This window comes from Molothrus aeneus, chromosome 6 (assembly GCF_037042795.1).
Source record: "Molothrus aeneus isolate 106 chromosome 6, BPBGC_Maene_1.0, whole genome shotgun sequence".
NCBI classification, from domain to species: domain Eukaryota; kingdom Metazoa; phylum Chordata; class Aves; order Passeriformes; family Icteridae; genus Molothrus; species Molothrus aeneus.
This window is the reverse complement of record NC_089651.1, coordinates 54817641-54842091: the sequence shown is the minus strand read 5'-3', so window position 1 is coordinate 54842091 and position 24451 is coordinate 54817641. Positions and strand designations below refer to the sequence as shown.

General features: G+C 43.7%; 1 protein-coding gene and 1 pseudogene across 1 annotated transcript; both read left to right on the top strand.

Moving 5' to 3' along the window:
* Window positions 1-378: 378 nt before the first annotated feature.
* Window positions 379-11514, top strand: LOC136558234 (SHC SH2 domain-binding protein 1 pseudogene; annotated as a pseudogene).
* A 1702-nt stretch (window positions 11515-13216) lies between these two features.
* CDCA4 (cell division cycle associated 4) lies at window positions 13217-24121 on the top strand. The gene is made up of 3 exons (XM_066552637.1): window positions 13217-13325; window positions 16477-16557; window positions 19193-24121. The coding sequence occupies exons 2-3, from the start codon at window positions 16519-16521 to the stop codon at window positions 19946-19948; spliced, it is 795 nt and encodes a 264-aa protein (XP_066408734.1). The 5' UTR covers window positions 13217-13325; window positions 16477-16518; the 3' UTR covers window positions 19949-24121.
* Window positions 24122-24451: the final 330 nt, after the last annotated feature.

The window sequence follows — 24451 nt, the reverse complement described above, 5'->3', positions numbered from 1 at the left end:
AACAGTAGCAAATAAGAGTGGGGGGACTGCATCAAAGAGATGCAATAATTCTTTTACCTCTCTGGCATGCAGGGAAGCATACAAGTGCCAGCATCCCCAGAGCTGGATCACCCTGCATGTCTTCTGCAGCCGGGTCTAGAGGATGTGACACCAGTTCTGTCCATCTCTTCAGTGCCTGCTGGAAGTGGGTGGTTTGCACGGCATTGCTCTCCCTCCTTGCCCGTAAAATGAACCTCTGCACAGGAGGGGGCGCTTCTGCTTGCAGCAGGGATGCAGCACGGCCTCAAGGTGACAAGAATGTGAAGCACAAAAAGAGAAATGTTATCCCAAACTGGACTCATACTAACACCCTGGTAACAGCTGTTAGTAGCTGCCATCATGAGCTGTTGGTAAGAAAGGAAAGGGCTCTGAACTCACTATGTCTAATCTGTAATTCACATCACTGACAACTTCTAGGTCTTTATACTCTTACTCTATCCTGTAAGAAATGCTCAGAGGTGATGAAGCAAAAACCAGCCTTTCAGACAGAAAGTCTGCTGAGGACATATGATAAGATGTGGTAAAAATTTTTCAAAGCAACACATGAATATTGTCTACAAGAGCAACCTCTCACTGCACCATGAAATGATCCATCCTGTTTGGTAGTCTCTGTAGGTGACAGGGCCTGTGCATGATCACAGAGCATCCATGTTCAAAAGTCTGTCTTGAAATATTTTCTTGAGGGCAATGAAGAATCAAAAAGAAGACAGATACTGTGGGAAGAGGGTGCTGTATGATATACAAAGTCCTTAAAAACCTTGTAAACCTTAAGTCACAGATGTTCTGAGCAAATATGCAAATATCCATGTTCAGAAAGCTACTTAGAAATGCAGCAGCCTGTATCACAGTTCCCCATCTGTAAAATGTGACATTTTTTCCCTTGAGCATTGTCTGGCTCCTTGGTTTAAAACACAAGCCCTTGCAGGAGATACTAGAAAGCGTGAGCAGGTGTGTCTGTGCATATTCAGAGCTTATTGCAATGGAGCAGAGAACAGCATAGAGACAGATAGGAGGTATTAAAACACAAATTTTAATTAGTCAGCACTTTCAGGGTCAGATTCAAAGTACTTTATTTGCTTCTATTTATGCTGAGGCATCAGAAGGAAATACACACAGGCTTTCATTTTTACTTTGTGTCTCCTTCTGGTAACATGGCATTAGACCCTTGGGGATTTTGCTGGGATTTTCCTCACTGTGATATTCTGGTGTTTGGAGGTGTCTTGTTGTTTTCAGAAGATAAGAGTGATACTGATCTGCAGAGTTGATTTCCAGACTGGAACCACTCAGTGCCAAGCACTCACAAGGCTCATGCTACCTGTCTAGGTACAGGACTGAAGACAGCAGTAGCACTATTGCAGTGCTGTACACAGGAGGCCCACCAGGGATAATCTCTAAAATCCCTACTTCTTGAAGATCTATCCATGTGGACTGTGCCTCTCAAGCTCTTCCCTTCCTGACAGTACTTTCATGAGTTTGGGAGCACTTTCTTAGCACCAGTTTTCTGAGATGAAGTCTCTGACAGTGTGAGTCTGACACACTTGAGACAACAGAACTATTACTTACTGATTTTATTAACTGGAGGCAAGGTAGTGTTGCTTTCTTAAATATAGTCAAGAAGATGAGGTTCACACTACCCACTACAGGTAGTTTTTATTCTTGTTTGTTGTTTTTTATTCTTGTTTGTCTTGTTCTATAAATGTTGGACATTTATAGGTGATGAGGCAGTGTGTTTGATACAGGACATTTTATACATTATAAAAAATCCTGTCATTTTCCGTTTAGCTGCATGTATGGTTTCTAACTGTCTCTAATTCTTTTGTTCAAATCCTTCCTAAAATAAAGCTCTCAGTGAAATGGTGCATCACTGGCAGGTACATCTGTATCCCAAAGGGGACAAATCCAGAAGTTTCACACTAAACTCAGGACTAGATGGAGAGATATGGAAAAGGGAAGGAAAAAAAGTACATTAAACAGCAAGGGAACTCAAGGAGTATCACCAAATCTTGCTGTCTTGACTTGGGGGAATGGCCCACCAGCAAAAGTTAGGAGATTCTAGACAGGCCAAGAAAAAATCTGAAGTTTCAGCAGAAACAAGAAGAGGACAAATGAGTATCTTCCTCTGTACACCGTGGTGTGAAGCAGATACAGGCAGACTGTAAAGTCAGAAAAGTTTGATGAGAAACTAAAGGTCAGAGGATGACTTCAGTTTACACAAAATAAGAATTCAGAGGTGTTTGTGATTTTATAACTCAGCATGGGGCTTTCCCTAGAGAGGCTGAGTGGACACGTCTTGATTTCTTAAAGGATGAGTCATTGCCTTTTCTGACCAGAAATATTCCCCTCTCATGAGATTGGGGAGGCTGGAAATTATACTAAATGTTTCTCTTTTTGTCATCCTAGCATTCAGTTTCAGATACTAGAACAAGTTCTTAGTCAAATTCCAAGATAAGACAATAACACTGTACAAGAAATCAGAAATCCCAGAAAATAATATTTTTTTTCTTTTTTCTTTTTTTTTAACCTCTAGAGATACTAAAACTCATTCCAAATAAATCAATGTGAAATTAAGCCTAAACCAAAGGCATGAAAATATCCATCCTCCTCCTCCCTTAAGGCTGCAGAAAATTAAATTTGAATCTGACCTTTTTTTGCTGGACCCCTGGACCATAGTTTCAGATCATGACTTCAGCCTCTCAGAATTTGGAGAATTTGGGGAGGTTTTAATTTAGAAATGTAGCTGGGGCATAATCTTCCATTATGCAAGGCAATATTAATGTATAACCCTGACTTGCCCATCCTTCAGTACCTTATCTAATTGAACAGCATGAAGAAAAGTTTTTATGAAAGCAACATGTCATTGAAATATTCAATATATCAGTCAACTATGAGTTGTGACTACTGCCTCTATTCTGAGCCATGTAGAATTTTCATCTCAGAAATAACACCGAGAGGTTAATTCACCCTTTTCTATGCTTCAAGCTTTTGTTTAGGATCAATTTCTTTGTGTTTTCCAGTGCAATTCAAGCTCTGACCGCTTTTAAGTCCGGGTATAATGTTTTTCCTGTAGTTCAATGTAGTCACAAGAGGGCACCAGACTCTACCCTATTCCTCCTGCTGAGCCTGGTGGACTTCACAGTGAAAGAAAAAAACATTAGTACCTCTTACATCCCTAAAGTTCACATCCTGTAAACATAATCTGTAAGACTTTGTGCTGCTCCTAGGTAGAACAGTCTGTACAGAGGAGTGTGCCTGTGTGCTTATCCTCACCATACAAATAGCTGTTGAGCCAGACACAAGATCAGGCTATAATATTTATCCAAATATGGCAGAAACACAACCTTTTGCAAAGGATGGCCATAAACAAGCTGAGAAACAAGAAGAAAACAAAACAAAACCAAAACAAAACAAACAAAACAAGCAAAAAAACAGGGAAATCATAGGGAGAAAGAGACAATTCCCTTGTATTAAAATAAAAAAATGGAGGATGATGGAACTTGTCAGGATGTGTCCATGATTCCCTGAAGAGGATGTAAGTGGCAGGAGGCAGGCAGACCATCTAAGGCATTCAGCTGAGCCCCATGCAGTATCTAAACACCCAGCAAATTCTAAACAACTCTTTGATGAGCCCCACTTTGCCTCTCTGCCTCAGCAAACCTCTCTCCACATCCTCCTGCACCACTGCTCACAGCAGCTCCTGCGACTTTATCCCAAGTCTGTTGGCATTTGGTGCTACTTGTAAGTAATACCAATTAAAGATTTATTATTCCATTAATATGAGACGTTGAAATGATTGCTGGGAAACCACTGGCTACTGGCAGACCACCAGGAGACAGGAGTTAACATTCCTTTACTGCTACAAAAGTCAAGGCTGTCATTCCCATCGAGGTGCAGGACCAGAGCAGAGAGCAAGACCAGCTCACAGCCTGTTATCTCTGTTCATAGTCATGCTTCTAATTGGGTTAACCCTTTAAACACAAGGCACACATGTGTTAGCAATCATTCTCTTAGGAAAAAAAAAATCACATTTTAATATGCCTTTTCATGCCTTACCTTACTTACTTCTTATCCTCACTTTTTGATACTCTTATTAAATTGTAATTGTTTTGTTCCTACTATAATTTATATTTTTACAGACTATGGAATTCTGCTAAGCCACCAGCAAATCAACATCAGCAATAATTTGTGGCTACAGTACACTTTCCTTTTAACTTATTGATTCATCAGACACTCAAATAAAATTTGGAAACAATCCAAACACTCCAATACGCCATCACAGCTGCTTTCTACTCTTCAAGGCTCATAGAGGGTCATTTTAATTTGCAGATAAAGCATTTATTTCTATAACCAGCATATTTTTCTTACTGATGCTTCATTTTATTCTCTTCTTTTTATTGTTGTTTGTGATGGGTCTAAAGAAAATCACATTTCTGGTTTGGAAAATGTAAAACAACTGTCAACAGCTTGTTACCAAAATCTCAACCACCAGAATTATTATTGCATATTAAACTCAGTATTCATTTTTCTTTTTCCCCATAGATTTCATGGTCCAAATGCTTACCAACCTTAAAATAAGCTTTAAAATAAATAACTACATCACATATTCCTAAAAGTTTTGTTAGTTTTAACTGTGCTTTTGAATTATAACTCTCCAGTCTGCCATGACTGCAGAAATTAGTTTCCCACTGATATTGTAATTTTCAAGGACACGGCTTGTAGGAACAGCACGGTGCCTCCTGAAAGGCTGGTTTCAGGAGCAAAACACTGTAATATCAAAAGATGCAGAACAGAAAAGGTGCAAGCTCAAATCTGGACTAAAAGATTTGAAAGCCATTCTCTAATGTATGTTCAAAAATATACGAAAAAAGGAATTATTCATTAACTTCTTCAGCCTGCAACCACTCCAGGCTATTTTGTTCTTACGGTATCTGCTGTTTCAAAGGAAGGTAGAGCTGATGGGGGAGAAAAGATCTTCACATGACCAGCACAAACACATTCATCAGAAACAGACTAGCTCCTGAGATGAAAATACTGTTCTTAGCTGGCTGAAAAGAAAGGAATACCTTGTGTACTGACAGGCTGCACATGGTTTTTCAGCCTGTGGGTGCTATTTAATAGTAGATGCTTAGTTGCTATAGCAACTGTCATAGCCTATGGTATTTATGCTTAGATACAGAACACATATTTTGAGCAGCACCATAACATGGCACTGAAGTATCCAAAATGTACGTTTAAAAAATCCCTATTAAGAAGTAGGTGTGTTCTTCTAGTTATTAAAATTCCTTTCTAGGACAGCACTTTCACAACAGCAAAATAATCTTGTCCCTCACAAACGTAAACCTGAACTATCACAATGAGCTACCTTAAAATAAAACCCCAAACGACATTTAGGACTTTAAAATCCATCTTTGCTGACTGCTGGTGCAACATTTGGAGACTTTTGCTGTTTGGTCCAGTGCATGGTGCTTTGTCACTAGAGGTTCCTATTGTCACTAACTTTGTATCATCTGGGCTTTGTTCCTCCCTGCCAATGTCCACTACCATACACTTTCACCTGACATGGAGAACACATTCTCTGAATTGGCTGACAACTATAGAGATCCTGCTGAAAACACTGGTTTTTTTACTTCTATTTTGTCACATCGTCCTGGCTGAAGAGATTAAACAAGTACTGTAATGAGGGCACTCTCTTTCAGTGCCTTTCCACTGTAAGAGGAAACTCATAGTCACTGACTTCAACAGTGAGGGCCTGTGAGGGATCTTCAACCAAACCACTTTAGCCAGGCAGGCTAAGAGAGTGAGTGGCCTACTGCAAGCCTAACAGCTTCCCTGTGTCCTGTCTTCACTGTTTCCTGCAATCAAAACATACTAATACCTCTTCTTAGCAATTTAATATTGGTTCCATAAAGCTACTAGCTGGCTTGGGTAAAAACAGCAGGGCTGCTTTTAGCTCACAGAGTATCTTCGTCTGTACAAGTTCTTACAAAGAACTCATTTCTTGGCTCATGTCACTCCTAATCCCCATGGCCTCCTTGCAGATAGATCAGATACAGCCATAAAACCCAAGGCCTGAGGCTGGTGGCCTGAGGCAGACAGATTTGTGCCTACGAACAGAATGCTTTGCCATTGTTGTGCTGACAGCCACACGCCCCTCCCATCACCTGCCTACTCCCACTGCTCCGTTTTTCAAACCCCCAGCTGAGCCAACAGTGCCATATTCAGACATGTATTAGCTGCTGCATGGATTAGCTGGGGTGATGAGTGCTCTGACTGTGCTATTCTCATTTTGCAAGCCACTAACATTTGATGCCAGCATCATTATCATCCAACATCAAGCTACAGTTAGCCCTCAAATGTTCACTCGTTTACTACAAATCTTTTCCTTTGTTTTACAGGCTCCAGTTACCCACTGCTCTTTGTTTAATTCTTCCTACAGGCAGGAGTAACATCCAGGCTCAGAGCAGTGAAGGAGAAGCCTACCCTCAGGGAAGGCTGAGAAGTTCCAGCCACCTTTGGTGCTCCGTGCATTAACACACTGCAGTGACCCAAAAACAACTTCTCTCACATTCAATGCACTGTGACTGCAGACTGAACGCAGTGAAGTTGGATCCTGTACCTGGCTTATGGGGCCCGGCTGAGCTGCTACTACAGGCTTGTTTCTTGAGGAACAGCCACATTTAATTACTCCTTAGCTGTTTTTCCATCTGCCTCTGGATTTTTTAGGGGAGCTCTGCTGCAGGAATGTGCTTGTCTGCAGAAGCACTAAGGACTGATTCATAATGCTGCCTATCTCAGAAGTAATCAGAATTTGCCAGGTTGGGCTTAAAGGAAACTATGTGTGCTAGGAATGGGCCTCCTGCCCTACTCTAGAGCAAAATTAAAAAGACAAACATATCTTAAATGCTTTAATCAAACGGTAATTATGAGAGAAACAATACAGACTTAGAACAAGTCCACATTGTCTTTAGCAGGCACAGGCAAGCAAGCTCTGTCCCCGTTCTGAACCAGTGGGATCACAGCCAAAAAACTCTTCCAAACCACAGGCAGTTGTGCTGGTAATGCACAGAGCTTGAGCTAACACACCTTGTCTCTCAAAAAGAGTCGCCACCCAGAGCAGAGCATTGCACTGGCGACAGCTTACAGCTTCCAGTTCAGGGCTGAGTCATGTCTGGTTTTGTTGGGTTTGGGGTTTTTTTGTCTTTTAAAAGGGTTGTGTCATGCGTGCTCCTGGACGCTGCGTTTCTGTTAATTTCTGCGGTGTTATAAACATTATCCAGCTCTAAACAGCCTTCCCGTCACAGCCAATGTGTGAAAGACTGGCCAGCTCAGCAGGGGCCTGAGCAGCTTTGAGAAAGGAGCAGCAAAGCTCCGGAGGCATCAAGCACAGCCCAGCACAGGCTTGCTCCAGACGGGAAGGAAGGGGGCTGGGCGAGAGGGAGGGAGCAGTGGCTGCTTTCCAAGGCCCGTGGCACGCAGGTCACACCAGCCGGTACCAGCCGCGGCCGGAGGAAGAGGCGGGCAGGGCTCCCGGGCTGCGGGATGGGGAGAGCCGGAGCTGGCTGCGGTCAGCTCCCGCAGCCGCGGCTGCTCCGCTCGGGGAGGCGGCACGGCTGGAGACACGCAGCTCTCAGGGATTGAAGCCAAGCCCGTCCTTCCACCGAGCACGAGGCATCCGCTGCCCAGCCAAGGGAAGGCAGCTCAAAGCAGCAGCTCCGCTCCGCCCGGCCCTCCTGCTCTGAGGCTGGGGCTGCGGTTCAAATCACTGCCTCCATGTGCTGAGGATGGATCTGCACCTCGGGCCTGGTTGGAAAGATCGAGGCAATGCCTGCTCCTGTTACACCAGCCCTGGTGCCTCCTGTTTCAGACAAAGAGAGCATCCCATCCGTATTTTATACAGGCTGCCAGTGCTTTTAAATCTCTTCAGAACTTCCACTGGCTCTGGAGATCTTGCTGCACCATGTCAGTGGTGACTCGGCTTCCCAGGAGAGACCTGCAGAGCTGATTTGTACCATTTTCCCTGTCACCCGTGTTATTCACTTCCTCAGCAGGCAGGCTGCTCTGCAGTGTCTTACTAGGTGCAATGCCTTCCAATTCTCTAGAAGCTTTGGGTATATGCTCTTGTGAGAAATGGATTTGTAAAGAATTCTTAAAACCTGATCGAAAGTTCACACAATCTTATACATTTGTATGTAAACATTTAGATAAGGTGTGTTGATTTAGGAAGGCTATAGAATAGAGATTATATTGTTGAGAGAGATTGAACTACAAACAAGTTTCAACAAGTTTTAAAATATGGTCTTGTAAAAAGACTAGATATTTTAAAGAATTAGAACTGTGAAAAGATGTATTGTAGTAGGACTATGTGGGGAAAAAATATAAGTGATTGGTGTTAGAAGTAATAGTAGCTCCCCTGATGTTACGAAAATTAATCCACAAACACCAGAGGTTTATGTCCAAAAAGGAGACAGAGGAGTCCTTTCTGGCTTTATTCGAATAAAGGGAGAGGCCATGGGGCATTCCCCTGGGATCTCTCAAATTTTTGGAGGACGCAGCCTCCTTTTTATCCTAATTTCCCGGCTGCATTTTCCTTCTCTCTTTCCCCATTGGCTGAGGTACTTGAGAGGTACAGAGTCCCCAGTACACCTGACACTGAAGATTTCCCGAAGATTTCCCTTTAATGTGTAACCCTCTGTTTTAATTTTTAATTCTTACAGAATTTAGGGGTTTTTCTTCCCCATTGTTTCTTTCATCTCTCAATGTCTAATTTTGTTTATCAGCAAACCTAAAGTTTATTTGTAAAAGCAAATATCTTTTTCCATTCATCAATCAGTGGAATCCTTCCCAGTGTTTCTTTTCTCTTCCAAAGCTAGTTTTATCTACCAGCAGACCCACGGCTTGTTTATAAAGACAAATCTGCTATTCCTCTCACTGACGATCCTGGCCAGTGATTCCCTCACTTTTTTCCTTTTCTTTGTATGCAGTTACTTTCTTCATTTCCATTTCCCCTGTCAGGTAGTTTTGCAGACATCTCTTTCCAGCTCTCTAGTGAATACTTCAAGCTGCATTGTTTTGCAAAGATCTGTCCAGATTCTTCCATTTTGACTTTTCAAGTTTTGTTTCTCACATATGTGAGATGTGAGAGTTGATTTCTGTTGAGAATAATCAAATGAGGAGACATCACTAGTTTCTCAGATTTTTAATGAAGATGGAGAATCTTTCACAATTTTTCTTTCACTGGTTTAGTCAGAAACTTAGATTATGTAGTTCTTAAGCCATAAAACATCCTCCAGTTTCACTGGAGAGGTTATTGAGGGGAAAAAAACATAAACAAAAATGTTGTGGTCCTCTCACTGTAGCTACACAGAAAAAAAGGAAAAAAGCATATGGAGAGGGGACTTAAGTACCTTACTCTATATAGGTGATGCTATCACTAGAAAGAGCAATGCAAATGAACTCTCCAAGCTGTGATCCTTCAGGGAACAGCCCCCACACTGCCTCCAAAGGGGCCTAAGGTTCTTGCAGGATTCTGTGGGAATACCTACTTGAATTCCGGCTGAGCAGGGGCTGCCGGGGCCGTGGGAGGAGGGTCAGGCCCGGCTGCCGCCAGCTGTGGGAGGCGGTGCCCTGCGGGAGCAGCCGAGGCGCAGAGCCTGGATCTGTCTGCTCCAGGCGTGTGCTGAGTGTCTGGAGTGATGGCTCCCGGCGTGACTAAGGCATCATCGCGACAAACTAGGCACTGCTTTAGGAAAGACTCTGCCCAACGGGAATGTATTTTTTCCGGATATTTTTCACACTGAACATCCTTTGTTTCACAAGCAGTTTAGAGATTACCAGGATTACATCTTGGTTGACTGCTTGTTGGGGATTACAATGTTAGAAATTAATTGTCTAGGGTTAAGTTTAATTGCAACATGCTGACAGTTTAGCATGAGTGGGTCCTGCTCAAAACTTGGTGTCAAGGAACTTTAAGTGAACTTTGTCAGCAAGGAGAGCTAAGCAGGGGAGTAAACAGAGAAAGACTGGGTATCTTCAGATAAGAGCTGAGATCCTGAAGGGCCCCAGGATGGAAGATAAGAACAATTATGGCCTGCCCACGTGGACATGGAGAAGGAATTCCATGAGGCGTTAGAAGACTCCAGACCGTAAACCACCATTGGGCACAGGAAGATCAGGTGCACAGAGTGTGGGGATATAAAGGCCCAGGGATTCCTTGGCTTGGGATTCCTCTCCAGAGGCACCACCTCAAGCTGAAATAAACCAACTCTGGCTCAGAACCTAGGGTCCAAACTCTTCCTTAACATTGCAAAACTTTGGAGGTGACAGTTCACAGCTGAATACCTGGGCAAAGTCTTTGCACCATGTGGACAGCAGGACATCTGGTATACAAATGTGTTTGAGGTTCTTGTTGGAGTGGCTGATATGGAGTACTCAATTCTGAAAGCAGAAGCTCCTTGAAGCTTAAGGGACACCAGATACCAGTGTGGGAGCTGTGGGTTGTGTATAATGACTCAGGAGAGTTTTACCAAACAGCACAAGCTGTAGACCATGTCACGCACTTCTGCCAGTGCATCTGGAGGACTGGGACAGGGAGGAGGAAGAGGGTAACTTGGATTACTGTGTGATGTGTTGAGCCTTGACTGAGGCTGCATTCTGACATGTGAGAACAAGGTGTGATTCTGGGCTTGTAGCTGATTGTGGTAAAGACCTAGAAATACAGTTTCACCATAATCCACTGACAGCTGTAAGTGCCTGTTAGGAAGCAGACACAGTCATCATCTGTCCTGGTCACTGTGTTCTAGAGGGCCTGTTCTGCAGTGCTGATTCAGGTGAACTCAAAGGCTGTGCCTTTTATGTTGTGGTAAAATAAACAAAAGAAAGGAGACATCTTTCTTGACCAAACAGAATCCAGTAAAAGGACCTCCAGTTCGAAGTGTCACAGGAAGTTGTGAAGGGGATTTTAAATGTCCATCATGGGAAAACCACCCTGGAGAACTGTGTGTTACAATATGAAACCAGAGGCATAACAGTGTAGACATCAGCAAAGCTATTAATGAAAAACTCAGATCTGTGTGATGCTAAGGGTGCTGGTGTGGAAATACATCCAGGTAGTGCATGCACTCTGTTGAGCAATGCTGCAATAAGGGAATACTTATAGAAAACTTCTTAGATGAGTATTAATGACATTTCCCAAGGTAACCATGGTCAATAATGTGATCCACAATAATAAAGGATATAGTGTGGTCCTGGTCAGATCAGTGATGGTCTCTGATGTAAAAGATGTTTCAAGCAGCCAGAGCAAAAGAGAACACAGCCCACCCAGTTGGGGGATGGCCAACCTGTGTAGAGGCTTCAGGCATGAACAATTACCTGAATGCACAGCTTCAGGAGAGAGCTGACATTTCTGAGCAAACTGAAAGCAGCTACAAAATTGCAAATTAACTTGGGGCTACTACTACAAAGAAGAGCCAGATGAAGTGAAAAGAGATGACTGAGTCTTGTCCCAAAAGCAGATCTTGTTTTGCTATGGAAATGTTATTTCCTCCTGCTTTACTGTATGACGCTACAGCTCTGCTGTTTCCCAGCCTTTCCTACAGAACCTCAGCCGCAAGCCTCGCCGATCCTCCAGCTCCGGCTGCCTATCCCACCCTTTCTGCAGCTCGTTCCCCTCCCCGTCCCGCCGCGCCCGGGGGCGGGAGGCAGCAGCTGCCGCCTGTGCGGCGCTCGGCAGCCCGGGCCAGCCGCCCCTCCTTCCCCCGGGCTGCTCCGGGAGCAGCCGGCACGTAGCGGCTCGGCCGGGAGAGCGACCGAGAGACGCTTGCGGCGGCCTAAGTGGTTGCAGATGTGCAGCTGCATCGGGCTGGGGTCACAGCGGCCAGCAGGGTTTGGGGAGGGGGTTTCGCTCAGCAGGGCGGCGCCAGCTTTAGGACAGAATGAGTTAGGTTGGAAACGACTTCTGAGATCGAGTCCTGTCAAACAGGACCTTGTCAACTAGACCACGGCACTAAGTGCCACGTCCAGTCTTCCTTCAGCACTTCCAGGGACGGCGACTCCACCATCTCCCTGAGCAGCTCATTCTAGTGCCTATTCACCTTTTCTGTGAGGAAATTCTTCCTAATGTCCAGCCTAAACTCCCTACAGCACAGCTTAAGGCCGTGTTCTCTCTTGCCCTGTCACTCGTTCCCTGGGAGCAGAGCCTAACCCCCATCTGACTGCACCCTCCTGTCAGAAAATTGTAGAATGACCAAGTCCCCCCTGAGCCTCATCTTCTCCAGGCTAAACACCCATAAGCTGCCTCATCTGTTTCTCATAAAACTTGTGCTCCAGACCCTTCACCAGCTCTGGTCTCTTCTCTGGACACATTCCAGCCACCGTAATAGCCTTCCCGAACTGAGGGGCCCAGAACTAGGCACAGCACTCCAGGTGTGCTCAGCACAGGGGGACGATCCCTGGTCCTGCTGGCCACACTATTCCTGACAGAGGCCAGAACACCCCCGGCCTTCTGGCCCACCTGGGCACTCCCTGCTGACTCGTGCTCAGACAGCCGCTCCCTGCGGGGTGTGAGGCATCACCCCCGCCCCCAGCACGCGGGTTCCTGGCTCTGACTGCGAGACCCGGGGCTGGCGGCCGGGCCCGAACAGGAAATGCCACAGGCCTTGCTAATGGAGTGCTGAGGCCTCCTGTCACCCCGCGGGACGCGGCCCCAGAGCTCCCCGGCCCTGAGGGAAGTGGCGCCTGACGGCGGGGAGAGCCTGGACCGGGGCGACCAACGCTCGCTCTCCCCTCCCCCGCCAGGGCTCCCCGCGGGCTGCAGAGCGGCCAGGTCTGAACCTGTTCCCGCCGGAGCCCGTGGCCGGGAGCCCAGACACACCACGGGGCCTTGGCTGCGATTTGAAATCGGGGCGGCCCCGCCTCACCCCCGCCCCCGCCTCCCTCAGCCTCTCACGGCCGAGGGGCAGGGCCCGGCTGCCATGGCAACCCCACAGCCTTCGGGGCGGAGCTCGGGAGCGGGACAGGCGGGCGCTGTAGCCAATCACAGCGGCGAATGGCGCCTGCAGCGCCTGGAGGCAGCCAATAGCAGCTGCCGCCGCTCCCTGGTGGGCGCGGTCTCCGGGGAAGGCCCGCCCCAGGCGGGCGCGGGTCCCTTTGTGGGGTTTGACAATAAGATGGCGGGCGGGGGGAGGCGGGGTCGGTTGGCCCCGCCCGTCCCTCAGGCGCGGAGCGGGCGGTGAGGCGGGAGCCGAGCGGGAGTTCCTGCGCGGGCGTGCGCCGGCGACAGCAGTGGCAAGGCTGTGAGTACGGTGGGCTGGGTCGGGCTGGGCTGGGTCGGATCCGCGGGAAGCCGGTGCCGGCGGAACCCGTGGAAGGGACGGGATCGATTCAAAATGGCGGCGAGAGCGCGGGGCGATGAGTAACCGCCGGGAGCGCTGAGGGGGCCGGGGCGGCGGGACCGGGGGCCCGTTCCGCACTTCTCCTCCGCTCGGTCCCTCCCGCAGCCGCGCTCCCTCAGCGTCCGCGCCTCTCCCGGGCACTCCGCTGCCCTCCCACTGCTGGGGAGCTCCCCCTCGCTCCCCGCCCTGGTCCCGCCTCTCCCCCCGGCTCTGCGGGCTCCCCCTGCCCAGCGCTCCCGGCCCCCACCTGCGTGTCCAGGAACTCCTGCCCCATCTGCTCAGCCTGCCCTTCCCCGGGTGCTGGAACCCCTTCCAAATCTCTCGAGTGCCGGAGAGGTGCCTGCCAGCCCCCTACGCCCCGGGGGTGGGCAGACCCCAGTGCTTCACAGGGGCCTTTGTTCCAGTCTGAATAGCGTTGCTTCTGGCCTTACCATCCCTCTGCTGTGTCTGCATCCCACCTTACACCTCGACACCACCACATGGGCACACGTGCATGCCTAAAGAGGAGGAGTAGCTCTCTTTCCCTCTTTTTCTCCACTGTTACACAGAGCTTTGGTTTCTTCCCACGGTTCTTAGAAAAGCCAGTGTTGGAGTGGAGAGGATTAGAGTGGCAGAGAGGAGATACGGCCCCTTCTTGCTTTCCGTGCTAACCATCATCACTGCACTTACGGCTGTACAAAAAGCAGCACCGTGCTTCACTGAACCTCCAGTCTTGTCTGCTTTCTCCTAAAGATAAGCACTGCTGAAATTCCCTATCTTCTCTGTTAGCCCAGTTAGTGGGAAGCAGCTTTTTTCCCTTAAGTACTTAACTGTCTCTTTGGCAGCATATCACTATGAGTCCAAATTGAGTGTGAACCTGGAATGTCTTACGTTGATGCTCTAATAAGAACTGAATCAAATTTCAAGCACCTTTTTTGTAAAGCAGACTGGGAATTTGTTGATCCTAAAAGCAAAACTTGTAATGAATTACATGATGCTGTGCTATTATTTATAAGAAGAAGCAAAACAACAAAACCCGCAAAACTCCTTTTCTCTTAGTGCACTATGCTGCAGCTAGCTGTTGTCTCCTTGACGACTTTTTTTTTTTTTTTGCATAGCTGTTTCAAACAGCAGTTTAGTTGAATACACAAAGTTTGGGCTCATGACACTGGAGCAGCAGAGGAAGAAAGGAGATGATGTAGCTCATCCAGATACTGCCTCTTGGATGGAGAAAGGTGCTGCTTGAAATTATCAGGGGATTTTGAACACCTTGACTCTGAAGCAGCAGCAGTCTTGCTCTGATGTACCAAAAAAGGTTTTATACAATGGCTAATGCCTTATACTAACAGAGGTCCATGTCGTTTGGTTATTGATCTAGGGAAGAACCTGGAATCATGTGCAGCAGGTTTTACACATTTTTATATTGCATGGGAAAAGTTTCCTTCTGTAGTATGTAAACAGATTACAGACTGGCCTGGTCTGCCAGCATCCCCTGCCATTTAGGTTGTGATGTGATAATGGCTCTTTCACCAACAGCAACGGTCCCCTCCTGTATTGTCCACTGTCTTGGGAGGCAAACAGCCACAGCCTCTCCCTCTAAAATTGTCAGATATACCAAATATCAGTTTGTTTCTCTCATGACTGCACAATCTTTACCTGTAGTTCTTGGCAGGGGGGTGGAGGGATGTTTGGTGTTGGATGTTTGTTATGCCCTTGTCACCTACCCTCCAAAAAAGTAGAAATTTTGGGATTCAAATAGTCACCAGACACAGACTCTCAAAGAGATCACTTTTCATTTATAGAATGTATTCAAAGTGTACCTGGGGAGCAAAAACTTGTGAACTTTTATAGTGTCATGAAGTGTTTGCCAGAAATAAAGAGTTTATTGACTTGATACGGTGTTTGACTGAAGTTGTAGTTCGGATGCCTGGAGACACTGTTTCTAAAGTTGCTGTGAGCTCAGTCCTTTAAAAAAAAGACTATGAGTTGTTTGAAATACAGTTTCCATGACATAACATCATTTAGCTTGAATATCTGGGATCAAGTCAAAAGTTTTTGGCTTGAGAATGTTAAAGGTGTTTTTTTCCCCATTGTGGTATTTTAACCAGAATGCAGCTTCTTGAGGAAAAATATGTTTTCTGCTCTCCCACCCCCAAGTCCTTTGTCATCCACCTTCTTCTCCCTCTATTTGACAGCAAGCAATCTTGAAAAATTGTTTATTACTACACAAAACAGAAAATAAGAACAGATGTCCATGTGCATCCTCTTTATTTGTTTCTTTTCCAGGTATGCAGTTCAGTTGCAGATGCAGAACTGTCTTGTACTGCACAGACATGTCTAGAAAAGTATCTGAATTGTTTCCATGGTTTATTATAAAAGTTTTTGTAGCCTGTTGGAACAGCATTCTTTTTCATTTCAGTAGTTAAGGGAATTGTTGCATGTGATGGGAAGTTGTATTTGAGGTATCAGATCTTATTACGCTTTAGATGGGATTTAAAAACTCAGCCTTTATTGTTAAAGCAGTTTAATTACTGTCATTACTTTCGTTATTGTCATCTTGCTAAGTAAATCTTAGTCATAAAGTTTCTATGCTGGTAAAGGAAAATTCTCTCATGTTTTGCTGTGTTAGAGTTTTGTGTTTGTGCCACCTCATTTTCTCTAGATGCTACATAGATACACATGGGTTTGTACAACAAAAGTGAAAACTATAGTTTTGTAATAAAAGTAAGGAAGACTTGCTTACCTTTTGTTTGTGTACACTTTATTGCTCATATGAAAAAATTTTGTTTGCTCTTTAAGTGGCAAAGCTGTAGGCATAAGGGAAAGGCTGGTCCAAAGGTCAGGGCAATAGCCTTGGAGTTGGAATTAAACTGGCATTTTCCTCCAGCTGCAGATTTTGGGGGTATTGTTGGCCAAATCACACTTGTGCTCTAATTGGACATTGGGTTTAATAGTACTATTCATGTTTCTGGGAATGATGCTCACATCCTACAGGATAGCGATACTGAAGGAAAACTGTCTTGTTCTGCATCTCCTGTCCCTGCCTGACATCCTGCTTCCCTGTGCTTGGCAGGTGGTGCTGTCACTTTTACTGCATGGACTCTTGCTCAGTAGCATGGGAGAAGAGGAAGGACTGCATCAAACACAATTCCTGGTACGTCACTTTTTGCTTCTTAAATGAAACCCTAACCTGGTACTCTGTGCAGTCACAAGAACAGGATGGCAAAAAAACTGGGTTTATGATGTAAGATACTAATTGAAAGCAAGTGTTAGAAAAAATCCAGTGAATGCTGTGAAAGGTTTATCTTTAAGAATAGATAAATGTTTTTCCTCTGCTTCTAGGTGCCCAAGTGTGTGTGATGTATTGAGGTTTTCAAGTTTTCTCTGTGCTCTGTTTGGTTGGTGTGCCTTAGAAGGCATATAAATGCCCAATTATAGATGTATGGAACCAGGTTAACATTCAATTGAAGTTTTAATTACTCTTCACAAGAATGTAAGTTGAAATAAAAGAAACTTCAAACTCTGCACAGTGTTTAATGTTTGATGATGTAATCATGCATGATTTGTAAACAGTCCCAAAAGATGTTTCTAGAGGTTGTTTCAGAAGGGGGAGGAAGGGTATGTTCAGAAATTACTGTACATAGATGTGTTGGAAAAATTAAATAGGATATCCTCTGATAGGAAGTCTGCAGGAATGTCTAAAAATCTAGAAAAGGAACTATAGAGCAACAACAATATTCAGTATTTAATAGGAGTAATGGAAATATGTTAGGTTTCAGGATAAAATTTCAGAAGAAACATCCAAAATATTTAATAAATAGCTAATTCATGGATAGCTTTTAAGAAGTTATGAAAAATGACTACAAGACCAGGTTTATTCTATATTGTAGTCTCTGCACATTATGATTTCTAAAGAGTTTTGTACCTTCACTGGAAAGAAATCTTTTAAGAGTTGGCAAATCCCAATGAAGGTTATTTCATGGATATGTACAGCAGTGTTACAAGTGTTGTACAGAGTCAGACCAAGTGTTTATCTAGCTACTGTGCTATCCCCAGGTTTTCACAGTAGATAAGCATGTAATGTATTTTGAAAGGAGCAGTGGTGTTGCCCTTTGGTGGATTTTTAGTGTCTCTGAAAAAGCTGAGAGAGAATTCCTTGAAAATATGTGGAATGTACCGTAGCAACCAGAAAAGCAAGGCAGAGTTTAGGGCTTATCAAGGAAAATGGGAGATTATATAGAAAGACACTGCAATAGTATTTTGGTTTTATCAACTTGTAGTTGAAAAACTGTTTTGTTTGGGTCACTACCTTGAAAAAAAGCCCCCAAATAGTGGGCAAACAGGAATTCTAAGGACAGAAGATTTAAAAGGAAAACAAGGAAGAAGCATAAATGTAAAGATCAGGTATCAGCTTTCATTTGCAGCCCAATTTTTATAAGACTTAAAGAATTGATATATATACTGCATTAAAAAAAAAGTTACTCTGTATTCCAAGGGACCAGCTACAATATTTGCATGGGGCACTTTTGTCAAAATCAGTGCAATTCAGAAGAAGAGCTGAGGCTGGTACTTGAGAGGTACCCCTTGTAGAATTCAGCAAGTGATTTTAGGTGTGAATACTGAAAAGCCTGCATGCACCCTGTGTATTTTTAGCTGGTGAACCTTAGGTAGGAATACAGGAATTTTCCTGTCTTACAGTCAAGTGGGAAAGGAGTAGAGAAGCCCATACAGAGGATGACTGTGACTGTCCTTACTGGACTTGCCCAGTTCTTGTTGGAATTACTCACCTAAGGAAGGGAACCGGAAGGACTGCTTTGGGCACCTCTTCTGAATGTCTCAAGTTACATGGAACAAATCTAGATATTACTCTCTTTGGAGCCAAATAAGCTGATCTTTTCACATGTTCACATGTGAAAAGTTCACATGTGCTGCCCATGTTTTTTTGGTTTGTTTTTTTTTTCCCTGTTTCTCTGTTGGGAATATTAATGTTCTGGAGGGATCAAATCTTTTAAAGATGGTGTGCCAGGTTGTATTTTTATTTCCAAAATCAGAGGTTAAGCATGCCAGTAGAAACTCAGGAGGAGCGAGGAGAAACCGCCTGTGCAGTAGGGGAAATGCAGCCGGTGAGATATTTGCTTCTGTGCGAGGCAGCAGCTCCTGGCTGGCACCGAGTGTGGAGCTCAGTGGGAGCTGGGAGCCCCTGCCCTCTCCAATGCCATGCCTTGTGAGAGCCCCTGCCCTCTCCAATGCCATGCCTTGTGGGAGCCAGGAGCTGGGAGCCCCTGCCTCTCTCCAATGCCATGCCTTGTGAGAGCCCCTGCCCTCTCCAATGCCATGCCTTGTGGGAGCCCCTGCCCTCTCCAATGCCATGCCTTGTGGGAGCCCCTGCCCTCTCTCATGCCATGCCTTGTGGGAGCCCCTGCCCTCTCTCATGCCATGCCTTGTGGGAGCCCCTGCCCTCTCTCATGCCATGCCTTGTGGGAGCCCCTGCCCTCTCCAATGCCGTGCCTTGTGGGAGCCAGGAGCTGGGAGCCCCAGCCCCTCTCTGATGTCTTGTGGACCTGCTCACCCCTGGTTCCAGAATGTCGCCTTTGGGACCCGGTCCACATGTTCCTGACCCCTGTTGTACTACACTGGCCATTCTAGAACATGGTATGACAATTCTGATGTTTCTTTTTAATAAAAGATTAAAGTTCACTGTTCTCTTTTTTTAGTACCATTTTTTTCCTCCTCCCTCTTGAGCTGTTTATGCTATACATGATTTTTTATTTGTTTGGGTTTTTTAACAGGACACAATGTTTGTGCGAGGATTAAAGAGAAAATGTTTTGATGGTGAAGAAGATATTGAAGGCACTCTGGCTGGTATTAAGGCTATTCCTTCCTACAATCTCCAGCGGCAGTCACTTCTAGACATGTCCTTGGTTAAACTTCAGCTGTGTCACATGCTGGTGGAACCCAACCTCTGTCGTTCGGTACTCATCGCCAACACGGTACGGCAGATCCAAGAGGAGATGACTCAAGATGGGACTTGGCAGATGATAAATACACAGAGCACAGGGCAGGCATCCCTGGATCGTCTCGTTTCAACAGATATCCTCTGTCGTTCATCTAGGGATCAAGCTGAGGGAAAGCATGGTCCAGCCTATGGTACCTTCAATAAAGACTTTGAGAGTGACCAGGCACAAGATAATTCAGAAACTATGTCAACAGCCTCTGCAGTGCAGACACCAAGAAACCTGCAGAGCAACATGTGGGAAATGGAGAGTCCACAAGAAAATAAAGGAAACTTTCAAAAATCTTTAGATCAAATATTTGAGACACTGGAGAATAAAAGTCCTAATACTGTTGAAGATCTGTTTTCAGAAGTTGACAATTCTTATTATGATCTTGATACTATGTTAACTGGCATGATGAGCAACACAAAAATGGGACACTGTGATAGTCTTGAAACATTTTCTTCTCCAACAAATACAGCTTCTAATTCTAATTGTAAATCTGATCTTAATGACCTTGATCATATTGTGGAAATCCTTGTTGAATCCTGAACCTCCTTGTGTGGAGGTAAAGATCTGTTAATGGGAAGAAAAGACTGGAGAAAGCAATTTCCACAGTTTGTTCTATCCTATCTGCACGAGTATTTTACAAATATCTATATATTATATAGATATATATATATTAAGAAGCACTTCATATTGCAAAATAGTGTTAACTCTTAAAGTTAACCTGCAACTTGTAGTGTAATAATCTGATTTATTGTCCACTGAACTGTAAGTACATATGGTAAATGTTTCTATGTTGGGGGTCCAAGGCTATTGAAATTGGGTTCCTTTTACCAATTTGTTTTAGCCTTTGATGGAGGATATCCTCAGGGAGAGGGATTCTCTTATCTTCTTACACTTCTCCCATAAAAATGGTAATAAACAGAGAGAGAAGCTGGATAACTGATTTCCTGTTACCTTCCAGTTTCCACTTTGTTACACCACAAAACTCTACCATACCTGCTGCTTCTAAGTCCCTACATGGCTCTTAAAGAGCAGTATGCAATAGTTCTTGTTATCCTTGCTAGCTTCTTCTGGGTTTTGCTACAATTTTTACTTCAAAAATAGTTTTAAAGTGTTTATCGGTGTTTAGATTTTTCCAGGTATTTTCCTAAAATATATTTTTTACTACAGATGTTATGTCAGCTGCTAACTTAGTAACTTTTGATCATATCTGCAGTTGATGTATTTTTTGCAAGATTTTCAAAAAGGGATGTTTTTTTACCATGAGCTACCCGATGTAGTTCAGTAAAGTGTATGTAAATGTAAATATGCAATTTTATACTTTGCATTAAAATGTCAGAGCTGTTTTCATGATTCTGTTTTATAGAGTAGTACTTTACTAAATTGAGAATTGTACATCTATGCTTTTCATATCCCACATATTTGAGTATCATTATAGGAAGATCTTTGATCTAGCTAGACACAATTACATTTAATTCATTTCAGACCATACTTTTTTGTTAACTACAAACCTAAATGATGCAGGTTTTTATTTATGTGTATTTATATGTAAATGTCATCAAGTGAATTGTTTATCATTGAAGTCTACCATCAAATATTTGTTTATATGGGATAACTATCTTGCACTAATTACTACAAAAAGTGTTATTAGCGGCCTTTAAGTCTCACTAGTTGGTATGTCATGATGTCTTGTCATAATTAATATGCTCCACTCTTACCAAGGGTTTCCTCTTGGCTTTTTTTATAACAAAAAATGTAATACAACATGGGATGGTGGTCTTTTCTTCCAGTACATTTGGTTTAGAGTGTATAACTAATCTTCCTAGGAGACTTTTTTGGGGGGAAAGGGATAATTTGACTATAACCTATGATTTTATTATAAATAACAAATGTTTCCCATCAGAAGCTGCTACTGGGGAAAAGCCCCAAGCTAGCAGGGTGTAGGGAAGGGGGAAAATATGGATTGGTTTCTAGAATGGGTGGGCCATGGCTGTGCCAGGGGAAGACATCTGTCAATAATGTGGCTGTTTTCTGTAGATCTGAGCCAAGCCAGTTGCTGAAGAAGAAAAGAGAACCTTGCTGTGTGGACAGGCTCTGCCTTCCCATGAGTGACCTCACCTACGATGCAGGTTCTCAGACCTAGAAGGGGATTGGAGGTGGAGGTGCCAAAGGGGTGTTAAGAATATTTGAGTATCGCTTCAAGAATAAGGAGACCACTGAGCTTACCTGCTCTAGAATCATCTGCTTTGAGGAAAGATGTCATTTAGATAAACTTTGCAAACTCAGCAGTTGAATGTGTATTGGCTCCATCTTCTGAAACCATGCACTTTGTGTGAGTCTTCAGTCAACTAGAAGATGTTTCCTTGTCTTAAATTTGGCATAAGATAACTCGTAATTGCTGTAGTTAAACTTTGATTAATAACTTCATGTTAAAGGAAGAAATAGCATATAGGCACTTGCAAGTTCAGTCTGTAGGATACAGCTGGACCACAGAGAAGCCCATGCCTTAACTGAGAGGATCACTCATAGGTATTGCAGCAATAAATGCTGATTCAGGAGGATCCAAATATAGATAAAAACTGTCATATCTCACAGTGAAATAAAGCTGGCTTATGTGGTAGTGTTTGCTGTAGTATCAGAAGTTCTTTCAAAAATTATAAATCTGCATGTAATTTTTCTTGATGCTTCTCTGCGTGTGAACCACGACACTGGAAAGCAGATGCCTTAGGGTAAAACAGAGAACCAGTTTCAGTTTTATAAAGGCAACATCAGCATTGATTGGAATAACAAAATATCTTCTGTTCCTCTGGGAAACTTTTCTAAAACTGCTCTGAACTGTGTTGAAAACCCACAGGTTTGAGCAACTGTGTGTTCCTCTCTGCCCCCATACCCTCCATTTTCATTAAATGAGCGATTTCATGTTAAGATATCTTAAAAATGCTCTTTCCCCCCTCCTTAGTGTGTGCATCAGTCTACATGTTACAGATAGGAATCAGAATAACTTGTTCATAACTGTTAAACTGTGTATGTCAAGTGCACATGTGTGTATTTATAACTTTATACTTCATCTAGCTGGGTGCATTCCTTTACTGAGGAAGCTGTGCCTACTTAAAACAATTTATAGAGTCTACTTGGTTTAGCAGGAAAGCTGTTAGGTAAGTAGGCATTTGTGGAGTTAAGCATTTAAACAGAAATATATATCCGGTTTTATTACATTCTTAAAACTTATGCCAAATCTTATGTGCTCTTACAAGCCTGATATCTTGGCTCAGCAGGTATAAGAATTGATATTGCTGAAACTTGCACAGTCACCATGCAGAACTTCTGGGTGCCTACAACTGGTCTGGCTTTGCAGAGACCAGTCTGTAAAATGAGCTTGTCTCCCTGTTGCTTTAATAATGTGTCTCACTCTAATTCAGCTTCTCATGCTTCACTTCTCCTGGTTAAAAAAATATATAGAAAAAAGAAGCTTCATTTTTTAACTGCTATTCTCATTTCTTTAGTGAGCTGTTACTACAAATGGTGAGAGATGATACTTGCTGCTGGGGATTTTCTTAATTTCTACATGTAAATGGGAAATTTAAAAAAACGTAGCTTCTTAAATTAGGAAAGGCTTCTGACAGATTTTGCTGCCACTCCCAGCAGCCTTTTTTCTCTTGTGCTCCTAGGGAAGAGTTGTGGAGCTTGCACGGTATCAATGCCGTGTGTCAGACAAGGCTGTTGGTGTGCTGATGGCACTGGGCTGGACACTTGCAGCACAGCAAGCACTGTCAGGCACACACTCATATCCAATCTGCTTCCTTTGCAGGTAGCACTGAGTATCTGTGCCCTTCCTCTGTGCCTGTGGGTTTATTTCTCCTTTTCCCTTGCCAGAAAATCATAGATCAGGCACAAGAAGTGCAAGGATCCAGGCTGCTGTAACAATGGCTTCTCTGCTTATTGCTTCTCTGTTTGTGTGGTGCTTGTTAGTTTCTTTTAACCCCCTCTCTCTGCCACAGCTCTGGAGGTTTGCCTAGCAAAAAACATCACCTGTCTCTACAACCAGAGCTGTGTTAGCCTAAAGGACAAATTTGGTCAGTGAAGAGAGAATCAGGTGTTTGAATAAAAAAAGCACCTTTCCTAAGCAGACTGCCTTGGAGGCACAGTAGTGAAGGGTTTCAGCCTGGAGCAGGTTAGGGATTCACACACGAGCTGAGCCTTCAGACTCACCAGGAATTACCTGTTCTCAAAGCTGTCCTTAGACTTTTTTGAAGTCTTGGATGTGTCTGGGCTACTTTAGAAAGCATTTTAAAAGGCATTATTGTAAATTGACTGAGAGTATAGTTTAATATTGTAATTACCAGACCATTATGGATTTCTTTGTGTCTCAGAATATTGATTTGTGTGACTCCTTTACAGTCTTGCAGCTTATTCCATGTTCCCTTATAGGTAAATGAACTGTCAAAAGCTAGAATGAAAAAACCCAAGACATTTGCTTTCTGACATCCATGATAAGACAAAAATGCTTTCAAAAATTACTTTTGTTCAAAGTGAAAATATGCTTGTGTCTCAAGCCTAGGATGTAGTCCCATATGCAAAAAAACCCCATGGCTGACGATGACAAATTTTGTTTGCTCATCAGTTCTTAAATGAGTATTATTTCACACTCTGACTAATACCAAGACTACAAAGCCACCAAGTTTCAAAGAAATGAAATAAACATCTTGGGAACATGTGTATTTTTGTCAATCTGGCTTATTAAATACAAGATTTTGCAAGGATTGTCTGAACTTCTTTTAGTGTCTCTTGCAAAGTTGACAGCTAAGATAAGTTTTCCTACTTTTTTCCCAAGGAGTTTTCATGGAGAGGTGAAATCCCATCAAATAATTTGTCAGGAGACAGACTTATTTTAGATATTTGTAAAAAAATTTTTTGTTTTGAAAAAAAAATAGTGAAAAATACAAAAATTTCATTATTTGACATGATTTTCTTAAGTTTGTATGGCAGCTTTTTCTTTAAAAAAACCCAATAATTATTCATTTGCTTAGCCAACATTCCCCCAAAATG

Excerpts from the sequence above, each read along its gene's own strand:
- CDCA4 (XM_066552637.1), top strand. The coding sequence starts at position 16,519 with ATGGGAGAAGAGGAAGGACTGCATCAAACACAATTCCTG. Across the intron at positions 16,558-19,192 it reads TGCATCAAACACAATTCCTG|GACACAATGTTTGTGCGAGG; the intron begins GTACGTCACTTT and ends GTTTTTTAACAG.